Source organism: Tauraco erythrolophus, chromosome 4, assembly GCF_009769465.1.
Source record: "Tauraco erythrolophus isolate bTauEry1 chromosome 4, bTauEry1.pri, whole genome shotgun sequence".
In the NCBI taxonomy this organism is placed as follows: Eukaryota; Metazoa; Chordata; class Aves; order Musophagiformes; family Musophagidae; genus Tauraco; species Tauraco erythrolophus.
This window is the reverse complement of record NC_141468.1, coordinates 26,639,070-26,666,892: the sequence shown is the minus strand read 5'-3', so window position 1 is coordinate 26,666,892 and position 27,823 is coordinate 26,639,070. Positions and strand designations below refer to the sequence as shown.

Here is a 27,823-nt window from a genome sequence, read left to right as displayed (position 1 = left end):
AAAAAGTATATCACATATAACCTGTAGTAAGACATAAACATTTTCGTTATACCCAAAGCACAACATAATGCACCTGTGTATATAAGCGATGCCTTATTTTAGTTCCAAAATACATAATCCCAAATGTGCAAATAATATATCCTTTATTTCACCACTGGATTTGCTGATGAAGGAAACGTAGGATCACACAGCATATAACTTTCCAAAACCAACTTTTGCTTTCTCCCCACCCCTGTTGACACAGATACTCCAGAGCAAAAAGCAATGCAACTGCCAGACTGTCTTCAAACGATCTTCTGCTCAATTTTAGAATCAGAAACCGGAAACACACACTATGTATTGTCCCACTCAATCTCATATGAAGATATGTTTTTGGGTACATGAAAGCAACCACTTACCCTTGCCATTTGTTCTGCCAACTGTAGCCGTCCATCTAGTTCGCGCCTGATCTGGGCTGCTTGTTCATCTCCATTATCCAACTTGGATAGAGAACAAAAATAAACTGTGAGAAACACACGCTATATTTTAACTTTATAGCAAGTAATGTAGTTAAAAACAAAACAGAAGTTAATGGCATCCTTTTTGTCTTAAAATCAGTGAAACACTAAGCAAATACTTTAAGTCTTACCAAGATGAAAGAAATGTAATGGCCACCAGTTCACTCATGGCAGTCAGGGTCTCTGAAGGGCAGCCACTGCTCCCTTGAGTTTATAATACTCGGGCTAAACAGAAGAAGCATTATTTCCTTATGAAAACAGCAGCTGAAAAAATTTCTCCATGAAGCAGAAAACTGGGCTGACAGACCGGCTTAGAAAATGTTTGCAAGGAAATCTACTCTTTGGTGCCCGGAGTTCCTGTAGAGGAATACACAGGCACAGGGAAACAAACCTATATGGCTATGCCTTCTGGGAATGGTATTACTTTACTCACAGTTCTTTTCTCCAAATAATGGCCAACTGCTCACATCAAGGCAGATCCAATTTTTGAGCCTCCACTATTTCCATACCTAGGGAATAGTCATGACTAAATGCCTGACTTCAATCAGGGAGGTAAAAGGGAAGGACGAATCTCTTCACCTCAACAGAACAGCTGGGTCTTTACAGAAAACACTCCCCAGATCGTTTTTCACCTGTTTACTTGTTAAAGGCGGTGGAGGGGAGTGTAGGTGAAGTGGGGATTCACCTCAACACGCTGATCTGCACAGCTGGTTAAGAGGAAGAAGAATGATGCATCTGGAAAAGATCAGGCACAACTTGCCTTTTCACTGGAATAAATACCAAACAAGGACAAAGATGGAGTCCCAGTGGAGGTCTCACTCTGTCCCTGGGGCTAACCACAGACACGATGCCACACACTGATATGACCATGGTGCATTTAGTGTGTGGCTAAGGTTTAAGGATACTTGAACTGCTCTTGTTTAAAAAAAACTTGAATAGATTAGGGATGTAAACTCGAAAAAAGTGGTTCTCTGATTAAATGAGATCTTCAGCTAAAGAACACACAGTTAATTTGGTAAATGATTCATTACATTAAAGTAAGGCTTTTAAGTAAGACTGCTATTCAGTGCATCAGGCCAAATACATAACACCATCTCCTCTGCAACGCTCCTCAGCTAAATCTGTTAGATCTTATTGAACCAAGGCGCTCATGAAAATTAGGCATTTTTCTTTCAAAATCCCATTAATAAAAAGGAATAATTAAAAATACACCGTCCAGCACTTACAGGTCAATTACAGCATTATGCTTACTGCAAATCTGACCGCATTTAGCAAGAGGATGAAAAGTTTTCCACTGCTGGTACGGAAGCGATGACAGAACATGCAATCTGTCACCTGTGCAATCTGGCATCTCACAAGATCCTTGCAGAAACTGATCCAGACTACAGAAAGCAAGAGAAAAAAATCTGATGGCATCCCCAAAAGCGGCTGAAGTTTAAACTAGAGAGTAGGAGATGGATCATGTTCCAGATTTGAAGGGTCCTCCCACTAAGCCTGTCTGTAAATCCACTCCTAGTTTGACTGTGAGCATAAATGCAAGAGCATTCTCAATGAAAGCAAATATTTTAGGTTTTCAGAATACAATTACAGTATTTTCAATAAATTCCCAAATTTGTATTCTTCCATTACTTAACAAAGTAAGAGACTGCTTATTGAACTTGTCACCAAGAATGCTTCTAACTTCTATTTTCCTTTGTATTATAACCACATAATTTTTGCAATTATTTTTGTTTAATCAGTACAAAAGTCAGTCTAACAAGAAAAACAACTTTTGGGCTAAGAGAAGGTCAACATTATCTTAGTAATATATTCCATGATAAGCAGTTGTTTGAAAAATATCTGCTGGAAGGTAATTTTAATGATTGAATTTTTATTTCTGCAAAAAGGAGGGTGTGGGAGAGCAGAACGAAACTAAAATTTTTTCTGCGTGAAGGCACAACTTAAATGACTGCCTTTATTATAAACCCATTTGAAGAGGCAAAAGCTTTTGCTTAAAGACTGGTATTTAGTTATTTTTCCATGTAAAAAACCACATGAAATGATCATTTAATTAATGAAGATGTAACCCGGTTTTGTACATCTTAACATTTTTTTCTTAACTATGCATTGCTTCCCATTATCTGTTTGCACTTGAGTGCTTAAAAATGTGCTGATTCCCCTACTTAGTTACTTGTAAACTTGAGTCTTCTTCCTGAAATACTTAACAGTAGCAAAACCATTAAAATGTATATGAATGTAATAATGTTTTGTAAGGTATGGAAAGAAGCTGAAGAGGTGAAATACTGAAGAAAGGTGCTTCCTTATGGAAAAGAGCTAAGGTAGAGAATGACTGATAGGTCATTCACAGATGTCCTAGTAAGAAGTACAGTTGTTGATATTAGTATTTTTGCAGTATGTGAAATGAAGCGACAGTAAGAAAAACAGTAACTCTGATATCATGTTCCAGGTAAGGTCATTCTACTTGTTTTTATTCTAAATTCAACAAAATGCAAGAAAAATAACTTTGCAAGAAAATCAGTCAGTGATTATGAATGCATCATCAATCACTCTCTAGATGTCTACTGAATCTGAAGTGACAATAACAGTTGAGACTGAGTAGATTCTGAAAACATAGGTGGCATTTGGAATTTGTGAGTTGTGCCCATTTTTTTTTACATAGGGAAAACAATACAACCCACCATATGGGTGGGAAGTGGTGACAAGGGTTAACATCAACTGTATGCTTTTCCTTAATTCCTTATTCGTGGATCAAACCCGTATCCAAGACATCTGTGGAATACACAGTTATGACAACCACTGCAGTAATTTTCAAACTGTTAAATAAAAACTAGAGAAGCATATGACACTATGCACAGAAATTAAGGTAAATGTAAGATTGCAGAACAGCAACTTATTCTCAGTATTGCAACTGAAATTTGGTTAAAAAAATCACTAACTGGTAATCACTTAAAATTAGCTATCACTTAAAATTCAAGCAAAGGGATTTTGCTGGTTGGTTTTTCTTTTAAAAGAATAATTGGCATGTATATGGCATCACATAATGCTTCCCACCCTTCAATATGAAGGCATGTTTTAAAAAAAAAGTTATAGCCTTAGAGATTATTTTAAAAGAGGGTACATATAAATTCCATTTAATAAAAACATTTCGGCTTTCTGCAATGGTAGTAATTATACACTATAGCTATTTACTGACTGCACCAACAATAGAGATGTTCCTCATGTTGCTTAAACCTCACTTAACCAATTAGTATTTTAGCAGCAGGGGACCTCACTACAGAAGACTCTACAGACACCACGGACCTGTTTTCAGTATAAAATACATTAGAAGTCCTGACCAAACAAATCAATGTTTCCCTTAAATGCCATATACCCAGCCCTCAAAACTTGTAAAACCTAGGCAAAGACACTGACTCCCCTTTTAAGGGCTAGTAAATTCAGCAGGAAAATTCCCAACTGAGCAAGGGTATGAATAAGACAGCTGTGTCACTTGTGCCCTTTCTTTTTGCAAAGATGATTATTTGGATTTTAAAAGCTCCTTCAGAAAAATCAGTAGTTAGGAATGACTACGCTTGGGTGAATAAGAAGCTACTTTTTATTCAAAAAAAGAAGTGGTAGCTCATAATCATTTTTTTCCCCAATGGTGTTATATAAAAACGGCTTTCTAAAATAAACCTGCCACTGTTAGACATCAAGCTATTCACTTGAAAATGTTTTTATTCATTATTGCTTGAAGTTGCCTTTATTTTTTCTCACTCTGAAAAGGGCAATCATTTTTATTACAAACTTCTTTATTAGTAGAGATGGAGTGGGAACGTCCTCAATATGCAAGTTGCCTAACAATTCTTATTAGAGGATGTTTTTTTTGGTTGCTTATATAAGTGACGACTTCTAAGTCAACAGACTGAACTTTTCTACTCGAAATTTCTGCTTTACCAAATTCAACCAAATCACTCTGTTGCTTCTGGAGAGGCCAGGGAGGACAATACACTGCTTCATAAGTGTAAGAAGAAAAATGGTGACCACCTTGTCAAAGAGCTCTGGCACTGTCTTGCTTTGAAGTAAGGATCTGAAATTCAGTGGGGCCCCACGTGGAAATCAGCTCAACTCTGGCCAAGTTACAAACCTTTGAAAAACGAACTTTGCAGCAGTCAGGCTGCAAACAGCCACTACCAGAGGCTAAAGCAGATTCAGCATTCAGACACATGTTCAGGCCGTGTCGCTCCTTGTTTTGAGTATGGATGGAGTCTACGCTCCTCAGATTATCTGCTCATTTAAAAAACACCGTAAACTTATCAGAGTTAAAAATCACTATTTGGATCGGCGGCATGATATCTTGTTTGACAAGCTGTTGTTTAATTTGTGTGCCTCAACAGCACAGAACAGAAATACATCCGAATGAATTAACGTTTACATATTTTAAAGGTTGGAAAAGACTGCATACTTTTCGATTCTTATTTGAAGAATAATTTTTGGAAAAAAAAATTACTTAAAAGCCTGTAAAATATTTGTGTATTTTGGTGAAAAAAAAAAAAAAAAGGTACACTGGCAAAAAATCTGGTTAACGTGCCAGAGCAACTTAAGGTACAAAAGGTGCTAATGCTGCCAAGAGGTACCACACTAAAGCCCATGGCATTAATCTGCATTTCTCTACATACAAAGTAAGTCAGATCTCCTATGCCCAAGAAACAAGACCAGTTTGAGTACGGATGAGTACTGACCTGCTGCAAGTTGCTGTTCTTTACGCTCACAAGAGCTCAAGCTAACTGATCGTTCCCACAAGTGACTATTTTATTAATGTGTGGTTACCTTCCCTGCAGCTTTCTAATTCACATTAACATCAACGTGAAATTACATTGACCTGCCCACAGCAATAGAAATTTCTCTACATTTAATGACTAAACTGCCAGTTGTTCACGTATCTTAGGACTGGCTCTTATTTCTGCAACAGAAAATCCAAAGTTTTTTCCCTTTGTGCGACAGTAACGGTTGTTTTTTCTTTACAGCCGCTTCTTCACGGAAGCCCACGTGAGGTATCCCGCAGGGTCCATCCCTGCCTCCTGCCCGACAGGCCAAGGCAACATCTGTCATCACACACCAAACGGAATACAGGGCTTAGATTAAAAGTGTTGTGACTACATAATGATGAAAAAAATTGATTTCTGGAAGTAACTTAACAGCATCCAGCAGCAAGGCTGGAAGAGAAAGAGAGGGCCAGAGAAGTCCTAGTGCTCAATTTAGGTTGTCAATCAAGTAAGCAACAAGCAGGCAGTAGGCATAGCAGATGCAAATACTGGCGTTTTTCAGACCATTGTCCTTACTTATCTTATCTCTGACTCTAAAATAAGGAGTTTTGCTTCAGATAGACCTGCCGCCTCTAAGACTTGCAGGATTTGTTCCCCTTCTTATCTTTACAGAGGCAGAGTTGCTCTACAGGAACAGACTGGGAAGAGATTAAAGGTGTCTGCAGCGTTACAGAGCCACCGTGTGCTGAACACCAACAGGCTGCAGAGATTCCTAACTTCCCAAGCTTCTGAACCAAGATTCCAAGTCAGGCTGAAACCAGACCACCCAGTCTCGGACAGCAGATGCTTTTGGACATGAATTCAACGGGACTTAACTTCTGAAGAACAAAATCGTGACATAAGTAAATTGCTTCCTCTTCCTATACGAGGGAAAAAACAGATTTGATTTAAGGGCAGGACATGGGAAGCTTTCTAAATGGCTTCTACTGGACCTTGTCATAAACCTTCTGCCTCCTGTTTCACAACAAGAATGACACAGCTGTGAAAGGAAAGAAAATGTAGTCACTCCTCTATTTCAGAGGAGGCTATGCCATTTAGAGACATTTTTAAGATCTTTCCTCTTCCTTGTGTATAGATTATACAGAGGATTAATTCAGATTTTTAAAACAGATTAATAAAAAGGTATTTAAAAGCTCTCTCACGTTCTCTGCACTCTGCAAAGTCCCTATGGTGTCTCACAAACACCCAAACAGCAACAAACTGCTAGATTTGACAAATGAACTCAGAGATGTGTTTTAGAATATGTGCAACACAGACTCAAAGTGAAACATAAGAGGAAGGATGTCAGAGACAGAAAAACCGTTAATGGTTAAAAGAAAGGCGGGGAAAAAGCACCTATTTTTGAAATTATTTCTCTTGTGGAATACCAGTACGCATATTGTCAGCTAATTCTAAGTCAAAAGACAAACTCAGCAACCACTGAAAGCACTTTCAATCCGTCTGCAGCAAGTAGACTTACAAAAGCTAACAGGTCCAACGCCCGTACGAGGTGTTCTAACAATTTTTCCCAATGCACCATCAGGCCTCACAGCCTTTTCTTATCGATTTTGCTCTAGTAGAGCACAAGAAGATTGCCTTTCAGACAATTGGTCAAGCTGATCACTCAGTTTTCCTGCAACACAGTGCCAGCAAAAAACTCAAACATCAGTTTGAATTGATTTGTTTTAATACAAATTCTTACTGAATGCTATTTATTTCTCTTTTTTTTTTTTTGAGGGAAGCAGCAGTTTTACAATATCATAAATATTGAAATTAGGATAGAGGGGGTATAGATGAACAGAGCAAACAATACGCATATCACTTTCTCTGTAGCCAATATGGTCGACAAGAAGTAATAACGCAGCTAAAGAGCAAGTCCCAGTCAATAATCAAATACTCTACAGTGGCTTCAGTTGGATAAAAAAATAAAATCTAATCAAATCAATGTTTTCAAAAGCTGTGCCTGAGTACCTTCAATGACTCCATGAGATATAACACCTCACTCAAAATTTTCTTACAAGCTCTATACAACCCTAGAAGCTCAAAAAATTCATGCACAATCTCAGATCGTGAGAGATTTTGGTCTCTGAAATATTTTTATAAAAGTTCTGGACCTGCTTATGTGATTTCAATGCAGATTTGTACATGTATGACTGATTAAGGTGCCAGAAGATACAATTTATACTAATTTTGTACTCGTTAATATACTGATTATATATTAATTTGAAAAAATGGTTATCATAAAAATATTAAAATCTGAAGTCAAGATTACAGTAATTAAATCAATGCAATAAAACAACTTCAACGTTCACAAAACCAAAATTAATTGTGACAACACAATTTTAAAATCTTGGACTTTTTTTTAATCAACCACTGGATGGACACTGTGGCAGTTTCCAAATAATCAAAGCTGAGACTTTGATACGGCTTTTCCTTACATTCAAGCTTTGCAAACATTTGAAGAGCTGTTTGAATGTCTCAGCACCAGCCGAAAAGTTGTCTCTCACAATTAGATTTCAGTTTATTCAGGGACTGCCAATATCAAAAGGCCCAGGAAAACCTTCAATAAGACTTAAACAGGAAAGGAAATGCGCACAGTATTCAAGATGATCGCAATATATGTAAAGGGAAGAGTTAAAAATTTGTATTGAGTCCACTCCACTCAAAATATAACATAAAGTACATGTACACAGGTAAAACTTCCACTGTACTTAGTCAAAACTGTAAATGGTAAGACATTTGAAGAATTAAATACATACCATGTATTAATGAGAAAATCTCTGGGAAGAAATAGTTTCTTTTACACTGCGATGCGCAGATGTGCAATGCAACTTTATTCAATGACCATTTCCCCAACAATCATCTTTCATGTTTGACTGCTATTAACCTTTTAGAGAAACTGTAACAAGTTAAATGACTTCTATTAACAGCTAACTTGATTAAACTCATCAGCCAACCTTAGCCAAAACGATAGGTCCCAAATGGCAGAGAATAAGCCAATATTTAAAGAGAGCTTCAAAGGATTCTTCAAATGCAACATGTATCTTCTATTTAATATTATCTTTACTGAGAAGAAAATCGAAAAAGAAATAAACGATTCAAAATTTGTCCTAGCCAAAATTAAAATGTAGTCTTGCAATATTTTATTGCATGTTTTCATCTACTGGCTCTAACAGATATTTTGTGAAAAGGACACTTGGAAAAGTAATGCAAATATCTTCGCGCAATAAAGAATGAAGTCTTTTGTTCATCTATTTGAATGGATCCCAGCACTCTCTTGGGCTAGGAAAGAGTAGGGCTTCCCAACCAAGATTTTCACTAATTTATATGCATAGTCTTTTCCACAACAGACTGTCATATTGCTCTGCATCAACTGTCCAAATGAAACATTTTTTCTGTTTTATTTCATATCACTGAACTGAAATTAAAACTGATGTTCTGCTAACCTAAATTCCAAGAGTTAAGAGATCTGTTTCTTGACCAAATCTTGATGTGTGATATGTAAATAAATAAGATTCAGTAATGCACACAAATCACTTTTTGCCTAGGTATTTGGATGATAAATTTGGATGATAACATTTGAAGAAGGTCTGCTAAGCCCTTGTATTTACAGAGGAAATTACCCTATCTCAACACTGAGTCTGCTACTAGCTTTTCCTCTGATTTAATGCAAAGATAAAAGTTAAGGCTTTATTTGGTTCATAGAGGCTGTTAATTATGCAAAGTGGAGTTTTAGTGGAAAAGATACACTGACCTAGATGTAAATATTTTAAATATTTATTTATGCACAATAGTCTGTTTAGGCATCAAAGAGAGAAAAATCAGACAGCAAGTACTTAGTTAATGATTTATCTTTAGCTAGCATTTCTTGGATTACATTTTCATTATAGCAGTTCTCTCTAAGTATCAGAGACTCTTACATGGCCTTGGAATCATTATATTTATTGGACCTTACTACCAGCAGATTTTGAAAGGGAAAAATTCAATAAAAATAAAATTAAAAAAGAAAACTCCAACATTAAAAAAACCCAGAATGGTATTTTATTCACCACTTAAATGGCTTTTCAGTTTCATGTGGTTTTAATACACTGGCACAAGCTTGTCCATAAATGCCATTATTTTGGTGCTCTTCTGACCTTCTCTGCAATGAGGAGAATCAAGACATATCCATTTTAGGAACTGTATAAACACAGACATATATATGCACTAATTGGAACATTTACCAAGAACAGCTTCACTACATTGATGTCCTTTTCTGCAGCAACAGATTCTTCAATCTTGCTTAGTTTCCTTGAACATACACTTCAAATTTTTTTTGTAGTAAGTTGAGCCCCAGAATTGCAAACTATGCCTCCTCCTCCAATAATGTTTTGGTTTTAGCTGTAGCCCCAATTGTCTTCATAATTTAACGACAACTCGCTTGTTACACAAGCGTTTGTCCCTACTCAAATAGATAAAAAAGAGGGAAATTTAAGTATACCTCTAGTTGTACATATCTAATGTACACTATTTTTACTGTCCACAGTGGCCATGTAACCCTTTGCATGACTCTTGCTTGTTTGTTGTCAGAGAGTGGTTCATATCCCACAGCACTTATTCTGACACATGCTTAAAAAATAATATGACTGTTGCTCTCATGAGCACTACCTTCATGCACTTTCCACTAGATAAACCATCAAGATTTAAATAATAAAACTAAAAGCAACATGTTTATCTTATTTGTATCTGTATTGCATTTATAAATTGTTCATAAAAAAGGTCCAATAAGAACCTATTTAAGTTCAACGCAAGCCAAGAGCCTTGGCTTTCCCAGGTAAACAATGGGTAGAGAGGCAATAAAACCTGCATAAAACCAGACAGATAATTTGTTTTAAAGCTTAAAAGCATATACAGACAATCAAAAGAAACTGTGCTAGTAAACTGATAGAACATCTACTTTGCAGAAGTTGTTACACTTCTATAAATCAGTTCTACATGAAGAATTTAAAAAAATTATAAGTCATGCTTTATTCTAATTGCTCATTTCACAAACTACTGTTTTACATCTTTTTTTGGCATTTTGACCAATCTCATACAATTATGATATTCTTCCAACAATAAAATATGTAATTATACATATGTATAATTTCTGTTTCATCTTCCAAATTTTAAAGGAAATACCTTCCTATTTTCTCTCTGGATTCTACAATCATCTTGAGTGCAACAGACATAAGAAACACCCCGTGATATCAGACTCATAGTCCATACAACCCAGAATTGTGGGCATGACAGTGACAGCAGAGGAGGTTATTTAGGTAAAATGCTGAAGCCTGGTTGTTCTCCAAAGTGCATTACTCTAATGATAGGCGTAGAGCCCGAGGAAGTGAGCGGGATGTTAGAAGGTACAGCCAGTCCTAGTCCTATTAGCATCAATTTACGGACCTTTTCCCCAGGAACTTGTCCAAATCCTTTTGAACCTCCTGCTGCTGTCTGCCCTCATCGCTCCCCATGGCAAAACGCTCTGGGAGTCCTCCAAAAGCCAGATAAGGAAGCATTGCATGCATTTTGAATCTCCAAACTTCCTTGAGCATCCCACTTTCTAGTGGTGAGGCATTTGGTGAGTGAAGGTACACATTCACCTTGGTCACTGCCTTCATAAGTTTGTACACCTCAACCACACTCCTCCCCATCAATCTTCTCACCTTTAGACTGAAGAGCTTCAGCCCTTCCAGTCTGTCTTTCAAAAGCAGCTGTTCCGTGATTTTCAATGCCACCCTCTAGTCCTCATTGAATTCCCCTATATCCCTGAGATGAGCAGACCAAAGCTGCAAACAAGACTCAATGTATGTGCGTAAAGAGGTTATATACAGCAGGAAAACAATGCTACTGTTGCACACAGAATTAATGATTTCACCACAGGGAATCTAAAGTGTCTTTCTTGAGCTGTAACTGTCCATGCTCAGTTCAGCATAGTTTACTTCTCCTCTGATGTACTACCTTACGTTTAGCTACGCGAGAGCTTATGTGTCACACTTCTGCCCATGCAGTTTTGTGAGGTCTTTGGAGTTCCCTGCAACTAGAGCAACAGTAGAGTACTCAAAACAGTTTAGTTTCATCTGTAAACTCAGAGATCTCCCTTATACTGCCTTCTCCAGGATATTCATGAAGGTGTTGAACAAAGATGCAATGCTTCTCCTAAACAGAGTGAATCAGATAGAAACCACGCTTAAACTCTCTAGGAACCAATCAAAACGAAAACAAAAGAAACCTTCCCCCTAAACCTCCTTCTAAAATACTAAGACTGCACCATAAAAACAATACCCTCAGGCCTCGGATATTTACTACAGAGCTGGTCATTCAGAAAACTGTGTCATGGGCTGATGATGAGTCAGCCCACTGGCTGTTTAAGAACAGCACTGCTTTTAAATCAGCAAGTATTAATATTAAACTCCAGAAGTTGATGTGATTAAAATCACATTAGGATCCACATCAGTGGCTCAGTAATGGATTATAGAAGAGTAAAAAAAATGTTAGCACAGCTCAAAGGTGTCACTACAAGCAATGGAATTTTCTGCCTCTTGTTCTTTTGGCATTTCTGATGACTACACAGATCAAGAGGCAAAACCCAGGTTTGCCCTTCTTACTGGTTGAGACTACAATATTCGACCACCTTTGCTGGACAGGATAAAAACCTGAGGAAAGCATGTTGTGCTGAGAGAGAAAGAAGGAGAATAATGGCAGGCTCTTACTATTTACAGATGTAATCACTCTAAATATTAAGACTATGTCCCACAGATAAATCAAGGACGTGGATGCAAAGCATCATTTTTTATTAACGGGAATGGAAAAATTAAGATCTGTAGTATGTCATACTATTAACATATTTTATCTACCTTGATTTTCACATCCCCACATTGGAGTTCAGGGATGTGAAGACTGACTGGAGTTCAAGACTGACTCTACACACTCAGCACAGCTCGTCTTCCACACTGTAAAAGTTACAGTCTTCAGTTTTGCTAACTATGAAAATGCCTTCCACTCCAACTTTGCCACCACAAAATTATGAATATCCACACACAAAATAGTTAACTTTTATTTATTTTCCACTCAAGCCTTTGTCTTGTTATTTGTATGGGTGTTCTTCCTACAGCCAAGCAGTGCAAAAAGCTTCAGAGCTATGCCTATTTTACCACTCAAATGAAGTTATCTTTTAAGTCAGAAATGTAGGGCCCCTAGGTAGTCAATGGAGACACAGAGAAGCCTCCAGAGAGTTATTAAAAGCACTTAAGCAGTTATCTACACACCTACCATAAATACTGTGGAGGTCCCAACTGCACTGGTAATGTCTAGTGAGTAAGATGATCAAAGAAATGGGCGTTCTTATTCTCCCTCTCACCTTCCCCCAGAACCCGCAGAAATAGATATTGGCTGCCTCCTTTAATACAAGTTGCTTTCAGGTTCTGGCTAGGGAATACCCTCCCACATCCACCCAAACGAGGCAGTGACGGGCCTTAAATGAGCTATGACTCATGTCCTGATCCTCCTTAGAAGAAGTCTTCCACTTTCCTCCTCCTCCACCCCCTGCACAGAGATTATCATATCCAAGACAACCCAAAGATTAGCATGCAAATCCTGTTGGTATATGCATATTTATGTCCTAAATGGGCTCACGGTGTTTTATATTTTCCTGAAGTTATCCCTGCTTCAGAAGGAAATCCCCTCTCCTTATGCTTACCCTCCTCGCTCTCCAAAAATATCATGCAGAATGTTTTCTCGCCTTATTAATCACTGATTAGATTTTCTTTGGAGTGTTGAAACCAAAGGGAATATATGCAATTAGGGCAATAAATGTTAATGAGCACTGCATTAAGTAAGCAAAAGCATCTTGAATGTCATGCCAATATTATTTCCCAAATAATTACATGTGGCTGACTTAACTAGATAGAAAACTTAAGATTTGGGCTAACAACTCACAACTGAAGCACTGATTTATCACAGATTTTCGAAAATCTATATATGATGTTGCGTTCAAAGGACATCATAGGAAAAGAAAAACCCAGACCAAACCACTCAGCCACATATAAACAGTTCTTATTTCGAATAGGCAAGATATTTCTATTTAGTTGAAAGTCTGAATTTGTATACAGTATACATATACAATACATATACAATATCTGAGCATATTAATAAAAACAGTTAATAATTTATTAAAAAAACTATTTAAGAAAATCAGTGGATAGTTAAGAAATATCGTTGAAGTTTTTTGTAGATACGATGTGGAGAAGATGACAGAAATGGAATCTCATTTTCTCCCTTTCTGCTCAGTTCTGTAGCTGGAGAATGTTCTGTATTGCTACTGTTTTCTAGAAGTCAGTGGTATTAGTGATGTGTACATACCTATCCATAAAAATAAAAAACTCAAATAGTTGGATTAAAAAAGTTTTAATCCAGAGGTTAATGTATAAGGTGGCAAGCTTCACCTACAGATTTGAGTTGCACCATGAAAAATTGACTTCCATATCTATGAAGGTTCTAATGTTTGGAGTAAGGTACAAAAGAAAACAGATGATAGATCTTCAGTCTATATTCCGTTTACTTCATGATCAGGAAAAAAGACCTTAACAAAGCAGATGACAAAATGTTGCTTAATAGCATGTAGCTAGGATATCCTTAATATGGGGAACATTTTTTTTTGGTAATGCAAGAAAAGAACCAACATCTGTTTTCCATGACAATCAACTGTTACTCTTCTGAAAGCGTAATGTAACCAGAAATTTGCCATGTTTACAAACAACTTCACTGGTAACATATAGCTTAAAAAATAGGTCAGAGAACACCTTGTACATCAGTTATCCCAAAAGAAGGTCCAACTATATTTAGCCCAGCCTAGAAACATATTTCTCCAACTTACTTGAAAACACCTCTAGTGACACAGACTCTAAGCCAACTCTAGTTAAATGCTAGTCTAGTATTAAAGAAGCTTGATACAGAGTTCAACGGACCAGGAAGGAAGGGTCTATTTGATAGCAGTCTCTAGGTTCCATGGCTTGGCTAGATCGCAACTGACTACAACACGGCTTTGACACTCAGAAAAAATATGGAAAGTATTATCTATCTTGGTGTTTGCACCAAGAACTGTCAGCACCTGCTATCAACATCATTTCTGATCTAAGTACAAGACACAGCACTATAGAAACATTAGTTAGATAGGCAATTTGAAGTTATCAAGTCCAGTGTCCAACTACACAACACTAGATGAGTCAGTTGTGGCTGTATCAAGCCAAGGTCTGAAAACTTCCAAGATGGAGATGCCACAACTTCTCTGGCTGATGTGTTCCTTTGCTTCAGTACCTTTACACTTAAGTTTTCCTCTAATGATCATTCTGAACTTCAGCTTGTGACAGTTAACTCTTGTTATACCATCAGCTAGTATACAGTATCAGTGCCATCATCTTTGTCTTTGACACTGCTCTCCAAGTTGCCTGCGGTAGGCTGCTATTAAACCACCTGTTAGACTCCTCTTTGCCAGGCCACACAAGTCTTATCTTCCTTACCAGTGCCAGGCAGAGGGGAAGAACAACTCTTCCAATCTCCTACCTATGCTTCTTCTAATGTAACCCAGCATTACCTCATCTATAATAAAAGGACATGGTTAGCTCTCACTCAAGCTGGCATCCATCCCGGAAAACCCACTCTCACACGTCCCATCCTTTTCAGCAAAGGCACTTGGTTCCTGGTCCATAATCATGCACAGGGTTACCTTGCGCAAGGTGCAAAACTTTCCATTTCTCCTTGATGAGCTTCATGGGGTTTCCGCTAGCTTAATGCTCAAGATCACCCTTAATCATTCAGCATGTCAGCTGCACCATCCTCCCCTTCAGTTTAGCACTGTCCACAAATTTGCTGAAGATAGTTTTTCTCATCATCAAAGCTGTCAATAAAAACACTGAACAGTACTGAACTCTGGAGTACTGTGTTCTCAGCTACCAACTGGGTTTTTAAAATACTGCCTACCACCCTTTCAGCATTGTGATCTAGCCAATTTTCAAGCCCTCTAATAGTCAGCTACATACTTCCTCAACTTACAAATGTGAATGAGGTGGAAGATGATGTCAAAAAGTCCTACTGAAGTCAAGGTACATTACCATTCACTGCTCTCCTTATTCACATAGTCAGTCACTTCATGAAAGGAAGCAGTCAGGTTGGTGAGGCATCATTTGCTCTTGGTAAAATGGATCGCAAAAGGGGCTCCAGAATCTTTCCAGGGACTAAGGGCCTATAACTCTCACACTTTCTGTACAACAGGATGTGTTCCTGAGCTCTTAGTATGTTTTCTTAAGAAATCAGTGAACTCCTGGGCTCTCCTTTTCCCCACACTCCAGTTTCTGGGGTGTCTGCATAGCAGAGGTCTCTGCATAGCAATTCTTTACATTAAGAGTATGTTCACAGCTTACCTTCTCAGCCTTCCTCCAACTCCTGAACTGTCTACTGGCGATTTCTCCAGCCCAGCTGCTACTGTGGTCACGTTCAACCCCAACTCTTCCCTATTTGTGAGCAGCAGGTCAAACAGACCACTAATCCCAGCTGCTCCTTTTGCATTTTTGTTCAGAAATTATCACTGACACAGCCTAGAAACTTCCTCAATTGCTTGCACAATGCCACATTAACCTCTCAGCAAACTGGTGGCAGCTGTCTGAAATCCCCCATGAGATCAATGCCTGCCATTGGGAGACTTCTTTTAATTGCTTATGGATAGCCTTATCCTCTTGGTCAGGTGGTCTGCAACTAACCCCCACCACATCTTCAACATTACTTTTCCTTCTAATCTTGACCCAGAGACGGGACTTCTTGGTTTTTGCCTAAATTGTGTAGACACTATCATGCAGGCATTAGTGTAGACACATTTACGAACACTCTCCTTTCTGAGTGGGAATATTATTGTCTCCATTGTAGCCTTCTACCATACATATCTTCTCCACATGCATTGCTTTCTCATTTAACTCTGAGATTAGTTCCTTATCTTCTAACAAACCTAGTTTAAAGTCATTCATGTTAGGTTAGCAATCCTGTCTGCAAACATGTCCATGTTTTCTCATCAGGTTCATTATATCACTTCTTGCTTCTCAAAACAAGGTGCCACAACCAAAGGTCAAAGCCTCACTGATTACATCAGTTATGAAGGTTGGATGTGTCACCCTGGGCCATCTTTGCTCTTAGTCTTACAGTCACCTTTGATCTTCTCAAGGTCACATCACTGGTGCTCAAACAGACAAGCAGCAAGGGGCAGTAGCTGGAAGGCTAGAGAAGCCTCAGCAATCTCTCTGCAACATCACAGATCCAGGCTAGAAGCAAGTAAAAAGATCTGTCCAGCAGATGGGTACCTTTGTCCCAGACAGGGTGGAGTCACCAAACTCTTAACACTTGTTGCTTGTCCTTTTGCTGATCCCAGTCCCATGACTTGAGGTGTCCAACATGCATTCTTCCCACAAAAGGATTCAGTTATCCTTCTGTGCTGCCAGGGTCCTGAACCAGTTTTCTAAACAATTGCTGAGAGACAGGGAGCTATTCTCCTGCTGCTAGAAGTTATCAGCTTCCAGCTTCCATCCCCCTGCAAACATAGGAACAGAAGGAAACTACAAACATTAAATAGGTGGGAAAACACCAGTTACAGAAAGTCTGCTATCCATCTGTAAAACATAATAGTTGCTCCAGTATGGTAAAATTGGAATACTGGTCAGACAAGATTCCCTAAGGACAGAGAGGTTGTTCAGGCAAGATCCTGCTGTCTCCAGTCTCCTGAGGAAAGACACAGTATGGGGAGAAGATGTCTCAGATTGATTGGAGAATGATTTTACAGTGCTCCTAGGAATAAAACAAAGCTACTCCAGAAATCGTGTGCACCCTTGGAGGCTCTCTCAGGCATGGCTCAGTATTATATTCCCTCATTTACAGGCAGTCCTAGTGTTCTCACATTAGAAAAGCTTGGCACTGCATGACCAGGGAGGAAAAGTTTATTTGGAGGTGACGGAGGGATTGACTCTTCCCTTACTTCATCTGCAAAAGTGTATTTCTTCTGCCATAGCTCCAGAGCGCTTACCATACAACGGCTCCTTTGAACAGCAGCTAGAAGAGAACATTTCTGCTAAACAAGTAGCCTCAATTTTATTTCAGATTTTTCCTGTTTATAGGTAAAATACCTGGAAGTCAATTTATTTATCTGTTATCTCAAGAAACCTATTCCCATAGAGGACAAAAAGTATAGATGAATCCTATTTTAACTCTCCTCTTACTCTTCCGCTTCCCAGTAGGCTGTAAACTTTCAGACTGAGGGTTGCAATTATTTTTTCTTCTCTCTACTCATGTTACTGACCAAAAAAAGTGTTATTTCAGTTGGTCTGAGAACTTTCCATGCCTGTAGCAGAAAACTAAAATGAAGATAATCTACCTAGCTATAGAAGACCTATATAGAGAGAAATAGGCACTTTCTTGTAAACATGTTGGCAGTCTGAAATGATGAACATCTGATAACAAAGCAGACAGCCTCAGCACTGGCACCAGACTGAATCTGGATTATATGAACAACTCTCTTCGAGTCTTGTAATATCAAATATGAGAATAAATGACAGGCCAAGGAGCATCTCCCAGCATGACACCTCTTCTGTTGAGAATCAATCTTCTTCTAGGGTGAGAGGGTGTCAGGGGTGGACAGCCTGGAAGATTAGAGATCGAGAGATTGGATCCTAGAGATCAGGACAGCCTCAGCAGAGAAGACAGCTGAAAAGGTGACCTAAGAATTCCCTCATTTTCAGGACGGCCATAAAAACAGCCTCCTAGAGGATAAAATACAAACTTGCAGATCTCTCAGCCATTTTACATACACAATTACTCTTGCACAGGACAGCCTATCCTCTACTGTGCTTGGGCTTTGACATAACTGTTTAAAATATGTCTCTACCATATATATATATTTGCTGGCTCATTTCCAAATTTACCTGCATCTTTGAGACAGAGTGAGACTGGGTGTGGGAACCCATATGAACCTTGTCCAGGCAGCCAGTTGCAAAGAAACTTCCTCTCAAGAAGGAAGAGCTAAGAGGGTTCTCCCTTAAAAATTTCAAAATTGGGGGGAAAAAAAGCAGCTTCAGAACAAAACATTCTGTGTCAGTGAGAGAGAGGGGTATGGAAACATTCTTTTCCTGTGGCTTTTTCAGTGGCTTCTGTTGGCTTCACACTGGCTGCTGAAGACACCTCACAGGATGAAAAACGCTGCAGAGAAACAAATCTAAATAATCAAATTGATCCTTGGGATGGAAGTGACTGTTCTAAGCAAAACTGCATTACTTCGAATTGGACTGGATGATCTCTAAGGTCTTTTCCAACCTAGAAATCTATGATAGAGAGGGAATACAGAATACTACCATATCTTAAGCAGAACAGGTGAAAAATTCATGCTAAGGGTCATTAACTTATTCAGCTTGCTCACAAGTAATCATTCAAATGAATATATAAGCTAGGAATCAGACACACTAATAAACTTAATCATCAGTCTGAAAACGTGGCTGTAAAAATTACTTGGCTTGTATTTATTTACCTGAAGATAGAGAATCTCTCCTTAAAAACAAAAAGCCACATTTTTTAAAAAAATAAATACTACAGCCTTTGGGAGAAAAGATTTATTTTTACTGCTTAATACCAAACTAGAGGAACTTTATAATCAGCGGGTAATATTAAACATGATGAGTCAAATGCACTGGTGATGTTAATATAAGTGCAAGTTCAATGTTGGAAAAGTTTGGCTTCGAGTGTTGAGGCAGCTTAACTCCCTTGGATCTGGAACTCCAGAGAATGTCAAAACAGCATCAATTACTTCATGAAGGCTCCAAAAGAATATTTCAGGGAAAGAAGCACAGGGAAAGGTAAAAAACAGAAGCAGTTTAAAAGGATCTGCTTTAACAAAACCAAAGTTAACTTCCTTATTTTTTTATCCTACAATGCCCATTCTGCTGCTGTTTTCCTGCACTCACTGAATGCTATAAGACAGTCTCAGAAAACAAAACAACTTGATAGAAAGATCTGCAGCCCAAATCCCAACACTGATGATTTCAATCCTCAGAGGAGGCAGAAGACAGAGCAGGGGAGACATGTAATTCTCAGCTTCCCTCTGCTGATTCTCAGTCAAGCCTGGCTTACCTCTTGTGATAAGAAAAGTGATGCACAGGAGAACAGGCCTAGAAGGATGCTAACTTAGAAAACACAGGCAAATCTACTAGTCTATGAGTGCTGGTAGTCTCTCGGGCTACTGGAGGCCACACATGTCCAACTCCTTCACACAAGTGGAAAACGAAGCACAACAAGAACAAAAGCCACATTTGCGCAGAAAGCTCTATGACAGAAAAATCCACAAGTAAATCTTGTCTTAGAAGTGATTGAAAGTGAAAAAACTATCCCTCAATGTTTTTTTCTTGACACTTATACTGACCAAGTAAACCTTTGAATATTTTTGTGATTTTCTGTTTTCCTTTTAAATGTAGATGTAAAAGCCAATTTTTCTCACCCAATAGCTGAATGTAAGCAGGATACTGCAATACCTCAAGTGCTGAAAATGCATTACTGTTGCCAGCACACCATTTCTCCCTGGTATTTTCTCAGTATTCCTTCAACTAAAAGCATAAATATTTCAAAGTACTTCTCCATCATGTAACTTGCAAGGCTTTTAAATGTTGTTCAGAGTCAGATATTTAAACATGCTAAAAAAGTAACTTGCTTCTCTGAGGATGCTTTAATATTCTTTCCATCATTCTTCTATCATTAGAGTAAATGAGAACCAATCAAAACCCTTTGGGGCAATCAGAAGCTTTTTTTCCAAAGCAAACTTTGCAATTATAGAAAGAACACTTGTTTACAGGAGCTAAAACTTTTTTTTTTCTTTTAAATATCATCAGTGTGTGCTAACAGAACCAAATCACTTAGGGGTTCCAAGACTTCCTTTTTCACCAGAACTCATGTTATTAAGCTGAAACTCAAAACTGGTCTGACAAAAGCTGTACAGCTTAGCTCTGGATTTCTCATAGTCCCATTACAGAAGTAATCTTAAGAAGAATATGTGATGTTGCAGCACTATTCTCCAACGCACTGAAACTTTCATCTTGAGTAACACCTCTCCAGACCTCTGGAATAGAGGAAAAAGACACATGAAGTAGGCTCAGAAAAAAAAAAAAAAACAACAAACAAACATTAAAAAAGATAACTGATGAGCTAACTTCATATTAAATTCCTGTGTGCATGTTACCAAGAATGACATCGCATGAAGAAGTGACAACATGTAAAATCCTGTGAGAAATGACAATTTCTCCATTTAAATTTTTGGTTTGAATGATTCTGCTCTTGCTCAAGAATAGACAGTGGAAGATCTTTCTTCCCCTTGAAGAACCGGGAAAAATCATTCAGAAAGATTTTGGGGGGGGAATGCATGGGAGAAGGTATCTTCTTGTATTTGCAGGTACTAGAGTTGATGTGTGAAAAAGCCTTAAGTGTGAACATTTGAACGTTTCTGTTATCAAAGGCAAGAAACACTTTTGAGGTTGACAGATGCATATGACAAATTTAAAGCACTGACCTGTTGTGTAAGGAAGCATATGCTTATTGCAACATGACTGTGTGCAGAAACTTTCTAGGCTCACATTTATCGTGTAAAAATGCAGTCAACAACTGAATACTAACTGTAACACTACAGCCTCCCACAGTCCCACAAAATTATTGCTCCCAAGAGATCTCCTGTGGCAGGGGGGCTGGAACTAGATGATCTTTAAGGTCCCTTCCAACTCAAACCATTCTATGATTCTATCTCTCGTACCATTGCAGTCTTTTCTGCCCACCAAGAGCCCGGACAGCTTCCCTCCTCGCTCCTGCCTTTCAAACCATTTAATCTGCAGTCTCTGCAAAACTGCCTTTTACCTAGAGAGCAAATAAATCCTGCCCCGCACTGGGGGCATGCATTGGCTGCCCAGCAGTAACCTTTTACCAGGTAAGGCCTGAAGGTAGCAGATCTCCTGAGTAAAGCAGGTGATTGGCACGAGGTATCTTTTTTTTTTTTCTTTTTTCTATTTTTTTTTTTTTTTTTTTAAACAGAGGAGTAGGAATATCTTTGGCTGGGTAAAAGCACATTTTCAGCCCAAAGAGATGTTGAAGACATCAATGGATGTCTTACCTAACATCTGATGCTACCTTGAAAACACAGCAATGGACCTTGCCAACATTCTTCAGAGGTCATTTTGTTGTATCAGGTATAACTTATCACGAAATAAGCAATGACAGACATTGGGGACCATCGGAAAGATAGTGGCTTAGCTGAAGCCCTGGTAACATCGTAACATCTCATGGATCCAGTGTCTTTTCTTTTGTCTAAAAAGACTCAGATATACATATTGCATAATGGTATGTGGTCTATAATATAGATATAATATAGAGCCCAAATAATTTTTTTTTTTCCTGTGCCTTCCCTCAATTTAAAGAATTAATTAATCTGTTTAAGTTTTGGTCTATACACTAAAGGGAATCTTAACACTTAAATGTTTAATTACTTCAAGAAGAAGTTTATCAACTCTACACTGAAACTTTCTGTACAAAAATATCATTATTCTTTGGGCTTTATAAAGTTGCATATGGCCCTATAACTTATATAGGGTATTAAAGTTTCTAAGAAAAATATCCAGTGGGAAATTCTTTGATCCGTTCTATGATTCTACGATTTTCATGATTTTACTGAGGAAAGGGTCAGAACTACAAACTTTCAAAAGTCAGGAAGGCCTTATTGCCCTTAATTTGACTTATTTCCAAAACTGCACAATTAACTGGACTTCAGTGAAGTGCTGGGTGAAAGAGTCCAATTGTATTGAGCACCATAAGCAGACTTCCATTCAGGAGAAATTCTTGACAGAAAATATTCTCATAATTAAAAATACAAAAATTTATTATGGAAGATACAATATATAGTCCACCATTCTCAATATTAGACACTTATACAAAGAGTTACATCTCATGAAAGCTAAAGATAATAAAGACTGTGAACCAGATGCAATAACAAGACTTTTAAACAGAAAATTGTATATTGCAACAAAGTACCATCTAATGCTATTTCCAGAAGAATTAGTTTGTGGTTGATTCCCAAAAAGTCTACTGTAAAAAGACTTAGCAAATAATTCTTCTTCTTAAAAAGTGTTACATTATTCTCAAAATTACCTCATACCTTTCAGAAAAGAGAATGTGACTTGCAAGAGTTCTTTCATTATGAAAATCAGTGCTGTTATCTCCTTCTCGCACTCAAGATAATGGCTTTAGATCAGCCAAAAAAGTCAACCTTATAAAGGTACTTTCAAAATAAAATCAACTCTGTCTAGAGTTATGATTTACCTGATACAGAAATTCTGGTACTGGTGAAATGGTGTAAAAATAGTGCATGACCACAAACCAGTTTGAGTTTGACTTTCAGTTTGACTTTCTGCATCAAAGTTATGCTCTACATAAGTGAATAATTAAAAAAAAAAAAAAAGAAAAAGGACTACATCATGTTTGATCTCTATAAATCAAAGAAACCATAACAACACACTGTGGCCAGGCATCTCAAAAGCAAGTCAAGGAGCTCATTAAGTCTCAGTTAATGAGCAATCATTTCTTTATCATAAAACACAGCTCAAGGCAACAGAATGTAAACAAAAATCAGGTGAAAGAGTTAACACTTATAAAACTGAATCTTTTAATCACAAAGAGAGGTAGGTGGTCAGCAGCAGTTGCTGACCTTGCTCTAAATTGTGAAGTTGAAAATGAGATCATAGAAGGAGTTTTCAGCATCCTAATGTGAACATCCTATTAATGTTCACTACCTAAGGACAAGCTTAGGCATTTAGTATATGTTAAAAGATTGCAACAAAAAGTTATTCTTCAAAGAAAAATGCATAAAATTCTCATAGCTATGGGGACTGTGCTTGACAACGTCAGAGAGCTGGTCTACTGCTATTCACTTTATTTTCAATTAAGTTCTTGTGCTAATTGTATGAATGCTGTTACTCACTGCTGTTATACAAAGGATGGAGACTGACAACTCATGTGGACCAACAGTAACCCACACCCTAGCAGAACTGTCTGATGGGCTGCTGCAAGATAAAAGTTTAAAAGTTGAAGGGAACACTCCGTTTAGAACAAGCTGGGAAGCAAAAGCTGCTGAAAACCAATAAAAAGTTTCTTAATGCAGAGAAAGTCACAAGGAGGAGGCTGTCAGACAATACCTCCTGCTGTTACAAAGAGCATCCTTGTCTGCTTAGCAGCCCTGTAGGTGCAGGATAATTTACTCTTTATCATTGACATTGTAAGATGTTTTCCTGTTTCCCATTTCCAAAGGGCTCGAAGGAACCAAAAAAAAAGGGGGGAAAGAAAAAGACGGTTTTCTGCACAAATTCTAACCGCATAGATTTGCTGTTAAGGGCAGCTGTTTCTCAGAGCTGCAAAATATACAGAATTTCATATATCTGATTCTCTGCTAGAAGCATAGGCTAGAAGCCAACTCATGAAAACGTCTATCAAAAATACAATTTTAACATCTGTTTGGACTTTCACTTATCTCACTGCTCCCAGACACTATTGATTATCATTATCTGCAAGTCTCTAGTATTCTAAACCGCCACAGCAAAGGGAAATGAACGTGAGTATTTTCATATAAAGACAGATAGAGGCGTCTAGGGCAGAATGAATATTGCTGACTGAAATCCGAGTCTAACTTCATCTCATCTTCTATAAATACACTGTCAATAGAAAGGAGTAAGATAGAGCCTAAACTAAAATATTTATTAAAACTATAATGAGAAATAAGGGATTTCGCCAAAGGCGAAAAGGTGCTACATTATCAGACTGGTTGCTGTCTGCAATATGCTTCCTGGGAAAGCTATGATTGTTGTCTTTTTCTCTGCAAGAGACATCTCCTCATGCCTTTGGTGTATTATGTGCTTGACTGGACCATAGGAACAGGATATGAAATGTATGGTTGGTAGCAACTCTGCTGGAGTACCTAATGAAAGTTTTTGCTCTAGCAAAGTAATGTCATCCTTACCTTGAAAACTAAAATCTTCAGAAAGCTAGAACCTCAAACAAGAAAGGTGGAGGCTTGAAGCCTTTCCCTCTCCATTCTTCCCAGCTTGAAATTTGCAGGTGCTCCTGTATCTGCTGCCCAAAGAAGTAAGTCTCCCTTTCTTCCTGTCCTTCAATATTTATATGAATCCAGGGTAAACAATGTGTATTTTGGAGACCTGCACAGGAGATTTTACAACCTTCAGTGCTCAAAACCAGGAAGAGCAAGAGAAGAGTCTTCTCTTAATCCCACTGAGTCCTCTTTGCATACATCAGGATGATCAGTCAGTCATTCTCCCTTCCTACCTACAAGATTATTTCCTCTTTAATTTGCAATTTAAAAAATAGAAAAAAAAAAAAATCATCCCATGCTCAAAATTCTAACATGGCAGAAGACAAAAATGAGTCGCTGGGATGTTTCGGTCTCTCCATAGGTTATGGACCAAGAACAGACAGAAAATTGTTAGTATTTGCCACTCAGTTTTGTTCCATCAACATTCCTGCAATTAAGAACCAAAATTAAGAAGCCTCCCAATATACAGATAGAAAAGCCTAGTGGACTGTATCACTAGAAAGACTTCCAAACTACAGGAACCATTTTTTTATTTAGTTGTTCAAAGCTCTACAGTCACATTTGTTTGTGTTCCTCTAGCACAGCACAGACTAACAGCAGATTTTGACCATTCACAGTGACACATAAAGTAAGACTTAGCAACCATCAGACACCAGAGGAGGCAGGAATCTGTCATACGGAGTTTCTACTACAAGTAAGAAGTTATATATTTTAGGGAAAAAAAGAGTTATTTTTTCATGTTTTCAAGTATTGGAACAGGTTGACCCGAAAGTTTGTGCAGTCTATCTCTACTCTCCGAAGTTTTAAGACCTGACTGGCTAAATCCGTCAGTAACCTGGTCTGTCCTCACAGCTGACCCTGCTTTAAGCAAAAGGTTGGACCGAATGGCCTCCTAAGGTCTTTTCCAAACTGAATTATCCCATGCCTCTATTTCTATTGTATAAAAAACCCGAAATAAGCAGGATTATCCTCCAAGACTTCAGTTCTTCTTCATCTTGTTACCAACCTGCATATCCCAGAGGTTATCTTCATGATTTACATGTATGTGAATTCAGAGGCAAAAGGAAAAAGATGGGGCAAACAGGAAAAAAAGAAGGAATATTTTCTATCTCTTTCCAATCAAAACACTGCTCATTCAGAAATCTCTTTCCACCCTGTCAGTAAACAGCTCACAATGAAAACAGGAAGCCCTCATAGTTGGATGCAGAATAAAATATTACACTTACTCATTATGAAAGTTGGGTCTACGACCGTGAGAAGCATTAAACACCACAGATGTTTCAATCATAGAACAGTTACATGATTTTATGCCACAGTACACCCTAAATGAAGTAGGCAATGATGTCCAAGATTCTTCATCTGTTCTCGTATTAAGATGGCCAATAACTACAAGCTAATCTTCAGCATAATATATGAAAAACCACTTAGCTGTATTTTGGTGTACTATTTTATAGACCATGTAGAAAGCTGTGTCAGCTCACTTGAAATGCTACATCCACACTGGTCACTTGCAAGACGCAAAAATATCTCTCTTTTTCCAGGTTTTTCCTCCCTAAGTAATTGCTAATTCACAGTTGAATCACTATGAAAACTGGCCAGACAAAATATTTTTACATACTATTTACACTACTGATTAGCAATAGATTATACATATAAATCCAAATACGACTGCTGAATAGACTGTTTGTCCTGTCCTCTGTAATTTATGGGGAACACACTTTTATCCAACAAAACAACAAAGTAAAAATGTGCACGTTTAGCTTCGTAGATGGTGTTTGAAATTAAGCACATTGACCTTCTAGACACTGGATGGCCAAGAGCATCCTGAATTCAATCATCTGTCACCTATCCTTTTATGGTAGCAAATTTCTTTTGAAGATGTACACACATACACATAAATGTATGTACATATATATGCAATTTATATGAAGGTATGTCAGTATATAGACCATAGAACATTCTGCAGAATCACCCAAATCACTGGAACTGTGACACGGTAAAAGGTCTCAGGAGACCCCTGTAGCACAAGTACCATATATTCTGGCATACCCTTTTCCAAGTGCTCTCCAGCAACCAAACAATGCAAAGATTCCTTTCTGAGTAGTCTCATCTCCTCAGACTGTGGAGATGTACTGAAAACTGAAGGCTTCTATACACAGGGAGGAAGCGCTTGATCTGTTGGCAGGGGGGAGATATTTTGGACACAATAGAACTGAGTGACACCAATACTTACTTGGCAGGCATTATAAATCAACTGGTGTTCCAATTTTTTGATGCCTAGAATCTGCTGAAACATTTCATAAAGCTGTTCCTTGCTCAGAATCAGCTCCGATACAGCACTTAAGGCCATTCTATTCTGCTGTTTGCAAAAGTCCTCTTCTCCCCTGTATATGGCATCGTATTTGGCTAGCCAAGAACTTAACACTGTCTCTTTGCTTAATCCATCGATTTCCGGCAAACTTCGGACTCTCTTTTCTATGTTTTTCTTAAAAACATCTCTAAAGTCATTTGCAGAACATCCTCCACTGTGGACCATTCTTGCAACCCGGTCACTCTTGAGAAATACCTTTTAAAATAAAAGAAGAGAAAAAAAAAATAAACATAAAAAGTTAGGCATGGACACAAACACAAAATAATCCCTTATAAAGGGATTACAAGCTAATATTTTGCTTCAGTGTAATGGCTTTATAAAGAAGAATTACACAGACCAAGTTTGCTATATTTTTCATAAAGAAACAAGTGACTGTTGCAAAAGTAAGTTTCTGCATTGAATAAGTATTTAAATTAAGTAGCTTTTAAAGTATTTATGCATAAATTTACAATAGCTAAGCTAGAGTGAAGTTTGAATTAACAGTAGCTAACTTAAAACTTACCTACAAGATTTAATTACTCTTTTCTCCATGAAAACCACAGAAGTCTAAAGTTACTTGCAAGTAACTCATGGATAAACTACACTGTCTCAAAATTGAAGAATATAAGTTAAAAAACAATCTTTAAGCCAGCCAAGAATCTCATGGAAGATGAGCCAGAAATGCAGGAAAAAAAAACACCTTGAAGAAATACTGCAAACAATATTAACACTAGAGAGAAGAAAGACTCAAATATAGAGAACTGGTTCTATTACTGTAGATACAACACTGGAGACACAATATGGGATTCTCTGTGTAAAAAAACCAAACAAAAAACCCTCCCACATACATATACTCTAAGATATGACAAGGCAATTACAACAACAAGCCAATTAAATCAACATTCTGTAAGAACTTTTCAGTGTTCAAGGATAGTCACTCGTCACTCATCTCTTCTAACATAGGCCCCGGCAAGGTTGAGCTTCCCAGCCACTGTGCGTGGCCAGCTCATTTCTAGGAGCAAGTCCC

At 37.9% G+C, this 27,823-nt stretch overlaps 1 protein-coding gene across 16 annotated transcripts in view; it reads right to left on the bottom strand.

Moving 5' to 3' along the window:
* Positions 1–27,823, bottom strand: part of CADPS2 (calcium dependent secretion activator 2) — a 333,015-nt gene that overhangs the window by 190,997 nt on the left and 114,195 nt on the right. For all 16 annotated transcript variants that reach the window (XM_086609733.1, XM_086609731.1, XM_086609742.1 and 13 more), the window contains exons 3-4: positions 26,680–27,012; positions 399–479 (exon numbers count right to left, since the gene is read on the bottom strand). In XM_086609733.1, the coding sequence (XP_086465859.1) occupies positions 399–479; positions 26,680–27,012 (414 nt within the window). The remainder of the gene's footprint in view (positions 1–398; positions 480–26,679; positions 27,013–27,823) is intronic.